The 14,065-nt window shown below is 38.1% G+C and overlaps 1 protein-coding gene across 1 annotated transcript; it reads right to left on the bottom strand.

Moving 5' to 3' along the window:
• Nucleotides 1-738: 738 nt before the first annotated feature.
• Nucleotides 739-13,811, bottom strand: LOC121648036 (probable E3 ubiquitin-protein ligase HERC4). Its single transcript, XM_041997942.1, has 23 exons — nt 13,539-13,811; nt 13,190-13,310; nt 12,992-13,068; nt 10,253-10,474; nt 9,995-10,086; nt 9,311-9,438; nt 7,978-8,102; nt 7,812-7,885; nt 7,621-7,739; nt 7,436-7,495; nt 5,792-5,897; nt 5,460-5,655; nt 5,233-5,378; nt 4,999-5,115; nt 4,722-4,820; nt 4,440-4,604; nt 4,187-4,333; nt 3,899-4,065; nt 3,187-3,253; nt 3,012-3,082; nt 2,117-2,300; nt 1,948-2,050; nt 739-1,115 (listed from the first exon to the last, which is right to left on the bottom strand). The coding sequence occupies exons 1-23, from the start codon at nt 13,771-13,773 to the stop codon at nt 898-900; spliced, it is 3,039 nt and encodes a 1,012-aa protein (XP_041853876.1). The 5' UTR covers nt 13,774-13,811; the 3' UTR covers nt 739-897.
• Between the last annotated feature and the right edge of the window lie 254 nt (nt 13,812-14,065).

Below are 14,065 nucleotides of genomic sequence, written 5' to 3'. Positions count from 1 at the left end.
AAACTAGTGGCAGTAGGACTGAATGAATGTCCTTATGTCTGTATGCCATCACATTGTGAAGGAGCTGCTGACAAGAAACACTGAGAACATCAGATGTTTGTTACTGTTACTGTGAACAGACATTTTATAGTATTTCTGGCATCTATACAAAAACAACCACAAGTTTTAAACAGTAATTTCTTAATAAATGGTTTCCTCACCAGTCAAAAAATTATCTGAACAAATTGTTGAATATTTTGAAGGACTTCAACCTTGCCAGCATTAACATGCTTGATAGCAGCTAGCCTGTTATCACATCTTTCTGGGCCTTTGGGTCTTTTTGGTAGTTGGAAGAATGGTCTCTTGTGGTCTGGAATAACTGTGTTTATTGCAACCAACCACAACACATCCTTTCAGCATATTTAATGTAATGCAATGAAAATCAAAGAAAAATCTATGAGGATCGATGCTAAAAAATTATGTTACATTTAACAAGCTTTTGTTGTTTACCGGCAAAAGATGTGACAAAGTTCTCAGATGATCCTGGATGTTTGTGCCCGTAAAGAAAACTTTAAACTTTTTTACTTCTTGAGTTATGATGCCAACAGACAGACAGACAGACAGACAGATGTATGCTGCCTAAACCGTGGAGGTAATAATAATAATAACAATAATAATAATAATAATAAAGCAAGTTTCACTGCGTATGCTGTCCTCTTATATTGAACAGGCATGTTGACACCACAAAAATGGAATGAATCAAGTAAAATCTATATTAACAAAGTTTCATATTACGCATTATGATAAACACATTGTTTGTAACATGGCACACAGAGTTTTGGTCAGCTGTTTACAAAGTGCTTTGTTGCAAACTAAATCATCTGCTCTTTGCAGATGCAGTGAAAAGTGCTGTATGAATCACTGACTGATTCTTCTGTTGCTTTTCAAGGCTTCCACCAGTTTGACTTGCATGATCTCCTTGCATGAATACACGGGGAGCTCCAGGAGCGAGGAGCACGTATGTGTCTGAGGGTAGACGATGTCGTTGGAAACATCCTCAACAAATATATCTCGGATTTCCATCTTGATTTTGCCCATATTGACAATAGGCAGCCGTTCAAATCCTGTCACAAACCCTGATAGAGGAAAAAAAGAGTAATTATTAAGCTTGTGAGATCGAGCGTGTAAAAATAATTGTGCAATAATGTACATACAAATGAAAGTCTTAAACCTGTTTTTTGTGTTTCAATGAAGTGAATGGGTTAATTTAGAGTCGGGGGGGGGGGTCAACCCATCGCTTGGTGAACCTTCTTATACTCGTTCACATCCTTAACTCCGTTTGTCTCGTTCTGAGGACCCCTTCCTTACCCAGGCTTGTTCTCATCCATCATCTATTCAGCCTTCCCTTTTGCATCATCCACCTCATCCCTTCATTCACACGCCCCAGCCCCCATCCCTCTCTGTTTTTAATCAATTTGTTCCTGCACCTGTACCTTTTATTTCAGGTACCATCAAGGGGGGAAGAGGCCATAAAAGCCAGGGTTGCAGATACAGATACAACATCCTCATCCTGAGTCTCCTCCACCCGACACCACCTCAGATGTCCCATCTCAACCTCATCTACCGCATACCGCATAGCTCTTCACATAATTACTAAAACTCGCACAGGTGTGGTGTGTGAGCCTTGCTTGTAAAATAGAAGGTGTCAGGGGATGCCAGTTTTGACGTAAATTACACAGTTGGTTAAATACCCACAAAAACTTTTCTCAGATGTTCTGCACACATGTGGAAAACATACAAACTCCACAGAAAAGCCCAAGTTGAGGTTCACACCAGGAATCTTCTTGCTTTGTACCACTGTACCGTGTTCCAGCCGATTAAAAGGAAGCCTTGTCAGGTTGCAACATCTATTTAATGCATTGTTTTGTAGTAATTACTTAATTTATCAGGATATGTTTGGATACTCACAGAGAAAAGCTTTCTTCTGGTTCTCAGTCAGTTCATCAAAAATCTCCCAAAACATCTGTATGTTGGGGTGGCCGACGTGGTACGTCCCCTTATACTGCGTGCTCTATTTCCAGAGAAAGAATTAGTTTTTATTATGTTACAACAAACTCATGAAGAAATGTATGAGTACCTGTTTCAGTCTTTCCCAGTCCTGGAAGTCTTCCCCCACCAGAACCTTCTGCAGCTCCTTTGGCCTGAACAGCCTCACCAAATCTCGGTCACACACCTGGAAGAAGCCTCGCTTGAACTCCTGAAACACAGTCTCCACGGATGTGTTGAAGGCGTGATTCACGAAGGCATCCACAAACTCCTTCCTGTTCATCAGAAAATTAGTGAACCAACATAAAGGTTCCAGCTTATTTTTAAGAGTGGCTTAATATTCATATCTGACTTTTTCTGGGACAGATTTGTAAACTTGTTTACAAATCCCATTTATGGTGTAATGCATGGATCTATTCTACACACTGATAGCAGTGAGTTGATAGAATTGCTGTAAATAAATCACATTTTATTGATCCTATTCTGTGTCTAAAATAACTAGTACAGTATGTTTATAAAAATACTAAAGGGCCATTTTTCCTTGTATTCCAAATAGACTGACGAATTATGAATGAGATGAATAACTATAGCACAAGATAAGAAATGTACTTTCCTCATGATGAGAAAATTTCTGCTGTGTTCTTCAAACTTGGGTTAATAAGTTTTGATACTTGAGTTTCTATAAAGGTTGCAGCTTTTATATTAATGCATGTAGGTAATGATAAGTTTGATTTGATTTATTTAAATGCTTATTGTGGCCAATAAGACAAGTTAAGTTTAGTTTGATTATAAATAAAATATTACAAACTTGAAATTATTTTAGTAAAAAGTCTATATTATAAATTATCATGCTAAAGCCAAATGCTTATCTGGTTAATGATTAGAAAAATAAGAGAGGTGATTGACTGATTTCACTTTGTATTTTTCAAATATTGTATAGTCAAAAAACACAAAACTGAGATACTAAATGTTTTCCAGGTCCTTACTTGTTGTGGTTTGTTACTCTCTTTTCAGGATTTTGAGGATCAAGATCAACCTCACAGTTGTTCCAGTTGATCTTGAAAGAAAGAAGAAGGCAATCATTTCACTGCTTTGGAAAATAAAACAAAGCTTCTATTAAAATGATGTTAACGAGCTGTCAGCAAACTGTAAAACACCAACCAAAAAGTCCATCTCCAGGTCTTCTATGTCATCATCTGTGTGGTCATCAAGGATGTACGTCAGACGGCTTAAGGAAAACAAGACAAGGACCAGAATATTTACAGAAATACAAATCTAGAACTGTGCAAAAGCCACTCTTCTTTTCTTTGTACATTGTACATTTCAGTAAGACATTGTACCTATGTTTTAGCAAATGTCAGTGGTCAAACAAAATATGAGGTAGTAACAGAGTTTGTGCCGTTTCTAACAAGCTGAAGGACTTTCCAAAGCTCTTCTTTGGATGTTGGCTACCTTTTTGTTCCGTTCACTGTCCAGACAGACCCTGTCCTGTTGTCCAGACTGTGGACAACAGGGTTTTGAAGAAAGTTTTAACCATAAAGTTTCATAAACTGTATGTATTAAATATATTACAAATGCCATTACAGAGTTAGGAATGGCTTCTTGACAACCATCCTTCAGTAGATGGGTTGAAACTTCTTTTTTCCTTAAATTTTTTAAAGAACACCCTGCACACCATGCTGAGATATACCAAGTTTTCATCAAATAGTCCTTTGGGAATCTCAAAGAAAACTATTTTTAGAAAGCCTGGAGACAACTTTTAAACTATTACAAGAAACTCTGGCTCATTGGAAGCAAAGTTTGGTGGGATCAAGACCTCTGCAAAGTATTTTAAATATCTATGTAATTCAGATCTACATCAATGTTCACTTACTTGCCATCCGTTGGGCTAAATTCCATCATGTCCTCCAGTGAAGGCCTCACTCCAAGCAGCTTCTTGAACAGCACCAGTGGGAAAGGCAAGTAAATGATGACGTTGTTGTACAACGCTAGTCCACACAGAACCCCAAACAGGTAGAATCGCCTGTCCTCCTTTGGTGCCTGAAGTTAATTGCAGAGACAACTGAAATCTGAAAGAATTTCTTTAAAGGTTTTTTTTTCTATAGGGAACTCAGAGAAAGCGAATTTGAAAGTGAAATTTCTAATGAAAATAAAGTCATACTTTGGAGGAGAACCATGCCAATGTTTCAGTCTCATTGAACATGAACAGGCCAGATTCAGCAGACATTATCTCGTGAAAGACTTCATAAAAGAAGTCCTTCATGTAGACAGGCAGATTATCAGATTCCCAGTAGTCATCAAAACAGATCTACAGCACATAAAAGCACACATTAGTTTTTCTGCTAAACCGAATTTTCTTCTACTAGAATAACTAAATCATGCATTTTATTTGTAACATGTGCTGCTCTGTTTACCATCAGGGGCTTCTTGTAGTCTTTGTGATGTGCTGCAGCCAGTTGGTCAAAGGTGTCCTCCAAAACTGACGCATGCTTCAGATTCAGCACAAGCTCTTCATGACTAGGGATTGGGCATCCAAAAAGTAAAAAAAAAAAGTTGGAGAAAACCAGAGTCGCTTCGAGCTGTTCAAGAATATTTCACATTATTGTCAGACATTTTAGGTCATTGTTTCTCTCATGTGTATTTTATCATAATACAATGATACAACACCAAAAACGGAACTATTAGCTAACGGGTACCTTGGACAATTCGGCATTCATATTAAAAACTTGTATTTTTGCTTGCAGATCCATCACAACTGGAAAGTCGCAAAGGACAAGTGGCTTAGGAGGTCCAAACTAAAAAGATGAAAAAGCATAAAGTTCTTTGGGTTAAACAGGAAAAAGTAATTCACCTTTTTTATTTTATGTGCAATTTTTAAAAGATTTGATGCCAAATGAGAAGTTGAAGAAATAAAGTCTGGTTTCAAACAACAATTTATCAGCTTTTATTTTTTATTTTTATTTGATTTTTTACCCTGTGTTGTGATTGAAATCGCCATAGTTCCAGGTCACTCATAAGAAACATTTGATCAAGCAACAAATAAAAATTGCTCTCCGGCATCCTCTGACTCTCTGCAGCCCTGCTGTTGACCTGCAAAGAAAAATAGGTATTAGCCTCTCATTAGCATTTATGAGGTAAAAACTGAATAAAACAATAAGTATGCGGTAATAGTGACTCAAGATACTAGTTTTGGATTGTGACACTTACATTGTACATATATTGAAGGACTTGAAGCAGATTCCTGACTCCAGAGTAATGAGGAAAAGGCTCAGACAAGATCACAGAGATGGCTTGTTTCCACACCTTCACATATCTTCCCATGGTGGAGAGTGACAGCGAGGACCACCAGTCCCCTGCAAAGGACAACAGTAGTTTAACAACATAAAAGATATGATCATTAAACCAAAGATGCTTCTAGAATCGCTGTGACCTACCTATGAGCTGGAGGTTATTAGCTGATAAGTCTGTCACTGCTGCTGCCACCGCCTCAGCAAGTTCAGTGTTCTGTTGTCGTGTGTGTTTCTGGATCACATGCAGAAGTTCATTGAGAAGCAGGTAGATCCTCAGACCCTCCACTCCCACGGGATTCTTATGAAGACGAGGCAGCAGGTGAAGAAGCGCAGCCTCAACCTGTTAGTTTGTAGAGGATTTGTAGAGGATCATAAAACTGCTGGTTTCAGACTGCAAGCATGTTCTGGAGTAATTATCACAACTTCACTTTCAAGTTGATATTCTATTTTAAGGCATGTTTCATGTAGTTACACACCTCTTCCCAAACTTTGTCCTTTTTCACCATTTTCTTGAAGGTGAGTCGTGCCAGTTTCAAGTTCAGGCCATGGTACTTGGGTGAAGTCTGGAAATGTTTATCTCCGCTAAGAAGACAAACAGATCAAGCTAGCATAATTCTTGGTTTATTGTTCTTTGTTACACTCATACTGAGCCTATGGCAAAATTTACAGAAGTGTCTTATTGTGAGCGTTTATGCCCATCGAATCAATCATTTGTTTAGCAAACAACTGAATCTGTCCAGTGTGATGAAAAGGATAAACAACAATAGAACACTTGTAAAAAAGCAGAAATCCACTTTCTTACTCTTCTAGATGAGGGGACAGTTAAGCCCAATTGATACGCAGATCTAAGGCATTAGTGGTGTTATAAGGGCAGAGGAATTTTACAGTGTATTGATGAGCTGCATCTTTTAGAGTTTTTAAAAAGATATAAAAGAATCTTAAACTCAATATGATTATTAACTGGAAGCCAGAGCAGTGACATTAGGACAGGGGTCATGGCGTCTCTTTTACTTGTTCCAGTTCTAAATGCAGGTTTGTTAAATCTCTGAGTTATTTGGGTCTGTAGACAGGTTTCTGTACATCATTACAAAAGTGCGGGCTCCACCAGGGGCAGAAAGCAGTGCTCATCCCAGTTTGCTTGGCAGAGCCCAGCTCCTGAGTAGAGATGATAAGGCTGTTAACTTCATCAGCTAACAAAACCAAAGGCTTGAAACTCTTGAATAAACTGCTGAATTTTAGCCTACTGTGAAATACAGAAAATATTTTGATCCAGATCAGTAACGGGCACCAAGGGATACCGTAAGTCCCGGAGGCAGCAAAACATCTTCAGAACAAACTTTTTCTCAAAAAGCAAACTTTTGATCCTTCTTGTCTACATAGAAAACAGAATTATTAGCATCTAAGAATTCATGAGGCTTCCTAAACTGGATTCTCAATGACATATGTATATCAGACCTTAATTACTCACTTGGGGATATCCAACTATTTAACAACTGGGTCTGGATCTGGTCATTTTTAGTCATTTTTAAGATCAAATGCATTGATTCAATTGCCATGACCCAAGCTAATAATAATAATGATAAATAATAGATTATATTTAAATATTGCTCCTCAAGGCACACAAAGTGCTTCAACAAAGCTAACAATATAATTAGCTCCAGAGGCTGCCTCTAGACTAAGCTAGCTGTCATTTGTGTGTGACCAACATTTTTAGTAACTGAGCCAAGCCAAACAAATAATACCAGTCAGATTAGTGCAGGTCAGTGTGTGACAAAGCTACAATAGAGGCTACTTAACATTAGTGTATGTGCTGGCAAAATCAGGGAAACACCAGTTTCATTAATTTTTTTCTATTCAAATATATTTCACCAAAGTGGTGGACTAGCCATCAGTTTATGTTTGCTGTCTACAAAGACACGCTGATACCTGTTTTTACTGAAATATGTTTATAGAGCTCATTTGAGCTCATTTATGAGCTAATTTGATCTAATTAGCTAAATCTTCCAGAATGATTTTGTACCTGAATTGTAGGCTACTTCTACTATTGCAAAGTTAACATGCATTACATAAAATAATAATAATAATAATAACGTAGTAATTAATAGAAATTCTGAGTTTACCTTTGTTCGAGGAAGCTTTTATTTAAACAGGATGCAGATGAAAACATTCTGTGGATTTCCCTGAACAGAGAAAACATTTTATTCTATTTAACTGAGAGTAAAGAGATGAGATCCAAATGAACAGTTTAGGAAATCACATCCATAAAACCCCTGACTATTTGATATTCATGCTTCATAACACTTACTGCTTGATCTTTTTCCATGATTTTGAATCGCATTCAGAAATCCATCTATCAATCACGCCTTCAAGACAGTGCTGCACTATGTCGTTGACACTGTCAGTGTTTGAATCTCTCTGAACCTCCTGCAAATTAAAGAAGCTGAGTTTCTTTTCACACCAATAAACGATCTGGATCTGATGTATGAGAGATGTTACCTCATCAGAAGAGCATGTCGCAAATGAGCAATTTTCCCCAGCGAAGATGCTTTTAATTTTGGGATCACTGGTGTCTGAAATTCAAATTAAATAATTAAATATTTTCCATTTATCTTCCATTTTCCATCTTTGTTGGTAAAGCCATTGATACCAGAGATGTAGTTACCCTGAGGCAGCTCAACAGGCAGCGGCACTGACGGGTGATTCTCCTCCTTCCGACCCAGCTGCCCTTGCTCTTGACAACCGAAGGAGTAGATCTTGTTGAAGTCTGTCAACACTAATGTGTGATGTCTGAGTAGGAAATAAATAACAAACATTATTTAATCAAAGCTATAAAAAAACAATGAGAGACAACTTTGCATTTAATATTTTTCATAATGAAATGATGCAGGAAAAATCCTGGTTACTAGAATAGACATGAACTACTCCACTACTGTAGCTCCACCAGCTAACTGACCACTAAACCACAGAACGGACTAAAATGAACTGGATGTACAAAGGGTGGCCTTCTAAGAAGCTTTTTTTTTAGCTTTTGCCTACATATATATGTTTAAAAATCCTGTTGTGTAATTAATGTTCTATGTAAACAAAAGACCCAAATGCTAAAAAACTTCAGCGGATACACCTCAACTCATCTATGTGGACATGGCCTTGATTTAAATCACACTGGCTCAGGGACCTTCTGTGCTATTTAATCCCAGGTTGGGAACCACTGCAATAAGAATAGGAAAAGTTGGTCTGATGGATTTCCATTTAGAAATAAAAATAATAAAACATAATAAATTAATTTAAAAAAGGTACACTTTATTAATCCCAACTGGGAAATTTGCATTTAACCCATTTCTAGATGTACTAGAGAGCAGTGGGTTGCCATATTTTAGTGGATGGGGAGCAGTTGGGGGGGTTAAGGGCCTTGCTCAAGGGCTCACAGTGGTTCACCTGTTAGCACAGCAGGACTCAGTCCTAGGTTCTCCAAACCCAAGCCCACCTCTCTAACCACTGGGCCACCACTTCCCCTTAAGCTGCAACATTCGGATGTTAGGATCAAACGATAGAGTCAGGTGGTGTAACAGTGTGGGGGATATTTTCTTGACCCACTTTGGGCCCCCTAGCACCAACACGGCACGTTTAACCACCACAGCCTACCTGAGTATTGTTGCTGACCATGTCCATCCCTTTATGACCACAGTGTAGCATCTTCTGATGCTACTTCCAGCAGGATAATGCACCATGTCACAAAGCTCAGATCATCTCATCTATCAAATCATCTACGGCTGGTGAGTGTAAACTCTGATCTTTACAGTTCAAATTAATTATGTTTATATAGTTTTATTTTGGCATTTGACACCAAAAGTGAGTAATTCTAAAAGACTCAGCAAATTGGTAAACCACTGAACTGTTCATGTATAAACAAAAATATTAATAAATATAAAAGCCTGAATAATTAAAGATCTGAACATGCTCAGAATCACTACATCATAGATACTAATGTGATGTACCTTCCACATGCAATCTTGGTAACTTTTGCTCCAAGCTCGGCAACGAGCCGAGGACGGAGTTCATTTTGCAACGAGTTGTGTCCAAGCTGTCCATACTGACCAGAGCCAAAAGTAAACACGGCACCATGCTGAAAAAAACAACCAAAAAAACCAGTTAAAGGTCACACAGTACATCTTATCTGTTAAATGACATGAACAAATATCTCATTTTAATCAGACACCACTCGATTTTAATGTTCCCTCAGAGAACTAGAATGAACTTTGTTGTTTGCTTATAGTTTGGGACTGTTTGGTAAACACAGAGGGACATTAGGAATGAATAAAATTCACTACTGCTCCTACAATGATTAGATTCCTAAAAATATTTTTTGAACAGCATAATTTTCTTGTGTCAGATGTTGTCTTTGCTTTTATTCTCACTTTTTTAATTAACATCTAAATATACAAAATACTAAAAAAAAATTTAAGTCAGCATCTATTAGATCTCTCTGTCATCTACATCTACAGAAAAATAATCGCTAGACTAACAACAATATTAAATACTATACTGATACAGTAACAGAAGAAGCAATCTTTAGATTATAATTCTTCAGAAACGATAATTAAATGTGCAATGATGTGATTTGTGGAGGAAGTTCTTTTATTGCAATGCGAAGGTTATGGATAAATTTTTCATTGACTAACCTTTGTCAAAATGGCAGTGTGGTCTTTTCCACAGGAAATGTCACAAGTTTGCTTCAGGTTCAAGCTATGAACGGAAACCGGTGTATGTCTGTCTATAGAAAAACAATAAGACTATTTTAATAAAACCATATTAGTTAATTATCACATTCTGAAAATGCTTAAGATAGCATAACTCTGTACATACTGTACATATAAAACACAACACTTACATGAATGCTACAGTAAAACACTAAGAAATGAAAAACAGAGCATCATTACCTTCAGTGTCTCCCAGTCCGAGCTGTCCACAGTCATTTCTGCCCCATCCAAACACTCCTCCAGACACAGACAAGGCAAAGCTCTGCTCTCCTCCTGCAGCAATCCGAACCAGAGGGATGGCTGACAGGGACTGGATCGGCTGGGGTGAACTGGATCCAGAATTTGTCGTCCCCAGACCCAGCTGGCCTCTACAGTTCTGACCCCATGTGTAGACCTGACCATCTGCAAGGAAATCACAACTGAGTTTCACTGCAAGTCTCACTTGGAACTTGGTCTCACAGTACCACATAAAACAGGTAAAAAAAATAAAATAAAATAAAAAGAAGAGAAAAATGAATGTGTTTGACTGACACATTCAGTTCATGACAACCAGCATGGCTGGAAAAGTAATGCATTATAGGAGGTGATTTATTTCCTGGGTGCATGCATGCATTCTGCAGATGGGGACTGACTGACTGAAACCAAAAAAATGTCATTTGTAAAATGCTGTAGATGCACTGTGATGAATTAATTCAAGGCTACCAAAGGCCTAATTACACTCGGTCACACGGACAACAAAGTGCCTTTACTTGTTCTTGTTGAGTGTGTGTAAGGATCTCTGAGAAGACCACATTTAGTTGTAACTGTGCAGACTTGTTTGTTTCCTAACTATACCTCTTTCTTTACATGCTGACTAATTGGAATAGAACAATTCTTTCCACAGGAGGCCAGATCAAGTTAACAGACAAGGTTGTTTAGCCAGAGGAAAGCCCTGCATTTAATGTGTTTTGGAAATCAAAACTCCAAGCTGGGATTGATGTTGGCTGTGTTCCAGTTGAAAGTTGGAAAATGAGCATGATTTATTCATTGCTCACTTTATTATTAGTAATACAAGCAGATAACACATCATTACAGTGTATTTTGCACATAAAATTCCATAACAATGTGTTCTAGATAGATTTTGAACATTAGCATGGATGTGACTGATTTAACAACAAACACCCAGTTATCTTAAACTATTTATTACTGCAGCTATTTATCATTTATTTTTCCCACTGAAAAGACATAATTTTAACTTCTAAGTTCACAAGGAACACACACAACTGATAACTACTTAATGCACTTTTTTCCTGTGCAAAAAAGAGAGAAAAAAAATCATGTACCAAGATAAAAATCAATAGATTATGATTCTGGTTTATTTTTACAAACATCAGTGTAGGTCCTTCAGGTTTTAATTGCTAAAATATTAATCAAAGGTTCTATTCTCTACAGCGCTTCAATGCAGCACTACATAACTTTATGACCTTAAAAATAATTCATGCTGACTCATTTTGATGGCAAATTGACATTTACTATGTACATTCCTGGAGCTGTTGTTGCCCTGCAGCATCCTGAGACTGAGAAACCTGAACTTTTTTCCCTGTTCTGCCACATCATTTTACAACAACATTTCACTTTACATCGCACACTAGCAACTGGATGCAACACACTGGCCATTCTGAACGCAGACCATGGCTGATTCAGGGTAGGGCAATAAGAGGAAGCGCGGAAAAGAAAGAAAAAAACGTGACACATCAGACTGACTTTTACTCGCTCAAGAAACTCAGAGAAGAGACAGGATGCAAGACGGATGCTGAATTATCCATCGTTAGGGGTGCCTCAGTGATAAAATCTACCAAAGTTCAGTAGTAAAGCTTTACCATGCAAGTACTGCTGGAAAATTTCCATTTTTACAAACTCTTATAAAATTGAAGAAAATAAAATGTTCCTTGGTCGCTTGTGATCATAAATGGTTGCAAATTTCAGTTTCCTATAAGTTAAAATGATCAACATAATCAAAGCAATGTGTTGCATATTGAAGCTTGCATGTTTCAGATCCCATTAATCTGGGCTGAATATTCAAAGGATAAGACGGTGATGCTTCTTTAGTGGGACAGACTAAAATGCTTTCTACTATTGTAACATGATGCACTAACTAATTAACTGGTCTTTGTTACGGCCGTCAGATTCCCAGCCTGGGAAACTGATTGACTGATCTTCTACAGCTGGACCTGATGGTGATTGGCAGCAGTTCCAACGAGGATCCACCCTCCATGTGCCAGGATTGGTTTACTTGTGCTCCAGTTCTGGAATGGCTGACCAATCCCAGGGGAAGAGTCCCTACAAACCTGCACCTGCAACCACAATCATGGCGACTGTGGACAGAGGGACACAGTTTGCCAGCCTGGGGGTGATTTCAGTCTTGTATGGTGGTTTAAGGCTTTCCCTGTGTGGGCATTTCAGTAAATTCAGATTTAAGAGTGAGAGTTTTTGAGTTTTGAGTTTGAATTACTGTCCCTGTTTGAGTTGAGGTGACATTTTTAGTTAAGAGTAACAGTTCTGGTTTTGTTTTGTATGCTGCCTGTGAGCATGAAGCCCGTTTTTGGGACATTTTCAGTTTGTTTGTAATTGTTAACCCATTACGGGACACCTTTGTTTAGTTTATTTTGATTAATAGTCATTATTGTATTTGCTAAGCCCCTTGTGGGACATTTTCAGTTTGGTTTAATTTTATTGTTTTGCTCAATAGAACAGGTTATAGTATCAGATTAATTTATTTGTTTTGCAAGCCTTTGTGTTTTCTATAGAACAAATAAAGTGTATTATTTCCTTTAATCCTCTGTCTGACTCGCTCTGTGTTCCGTCCCGGTACCCCTAGACAAATGAGGACGTAACAGTCTTATACAGCTTGTTTGGGGTTTACAAATTATTTAACTGTACCTTTGGTGAGGGCAACTGAATGCTGGCTCCCGCATGCAACCTGAGAGACTGGTATGTTAGAAAGAGTCTCCACCAACCTGAGAGAACAGTGAAAAGGGAGAAAGACTAGATTATACTGACTGCAGGACAAATGAAATATAACCAGAGACTAAATAACATGTTGTAACATATAGTCTCTAATTAATTTAAACAGCTTACCTGGGTATGTAAGGACTGTGAGTTATGTCCACACAGAGGACAGAGCCTCTCTCTGACAGAAGTGTTACCACATCATCACCACAATTCACAGCTGCAATCTTCTCCTTATATTTCACAAACTCTGCAAAGACACAAATCATACACACACAGCCAGTTGCACAGGTAAGAAAATATAAGACAAGACATACTTTATTCATCCCCAACTGGGGAAATTCATGTGTCCAGCAGCATACAATGTTTGTTGTAATTAAGCACCCTCACTAGGATACAAAACCACATCATGACAACATGACAGCAGGTGTTAACACTGCAGGAACTGTGGGTTACGCTGAAAACAACTGATACTCACTTTGTTTTCCTCTCACTCTTACTCCATCCTTGCCCTCGTTTGTGGGAACGATGAAGGCATTTCCATTACTCTTGAGGAAAGCCAGCACATTGTGACTTGCTGACAGATCTATGATGCGGTAACTAATGTTTACATGATGAACTCCTGCATCCGACGAAGTGTTTTTGGTTGCTGAACGGTTACCGTCGCCTTTCAACCAAAACCCCCGCAAACAGTCCTCTCCCCACGAAAACATGCTGTCTCTGAGCCTCCTGAAGGCAAACAGCTGATCTTTGTTGTGCGGCTCTGCGGTAAGACAGAAACGAAACTTAGCCGAAAAACAAAACTTACTCCGGATTGGACAGACGCACACTGACACACAGGGAAAAGTGTGATACGGAAATAGGAAAGTGAAACTATGAAAAATATGTGGCTCAGACAAAAGGAAATATATATAGATAGGCCTATTTATATTTAAGTCATCTACACACGTTAACCTAAATCAGTGTGGACACGTGTGCTTTGGACAAAGTATCACAAAAAAAGGT

This window comes from Melanotaenia boesemani, chromosome 10 (assembly GCF_017639745.1).
Source record: "Melanotaenia boesemani isolate fMelBoe1 chromosome 10, fMelBoe1.pri, whole genome shotgun sequence".
Taxonomy (NCBI): domain Eukaryota; kingdom Metazoa; phylum Chordata; class Actinopteri; order Atheriniformes; family Melanotaeniidae; genus Melanotaenia; species Melanotaenia boesemani.
This window is presented reverse-complemented; position numbering and strand designations above follow the sequence as displayed.

Excerpts from the sequence above, each read along its gene's own strand:
- LOC121648036 (XM_041997942.1), bottom strand. The coding sequence starts at position 13,773 with ATGTTTTCGTGGGGAGAGGACTGTTTGCGGGGGTTTTGGTTGAAAGGC. Across the intron at positions 8,103-9,310 it reads ACCAAGATTGCATGTGGAAG|ACATCACACATTAGTGTTGA; the intron begins GTACATCACATT and ends TTTCCTACTCAG. Across the intron at positions 4,605-4,721 it reads TGAATGCCGAATTGTCCAAG|CTCGAAGCGACTCTGGTTTT; the intron begins GTACCCGTTAGC and ends ATTCTTGAACAG.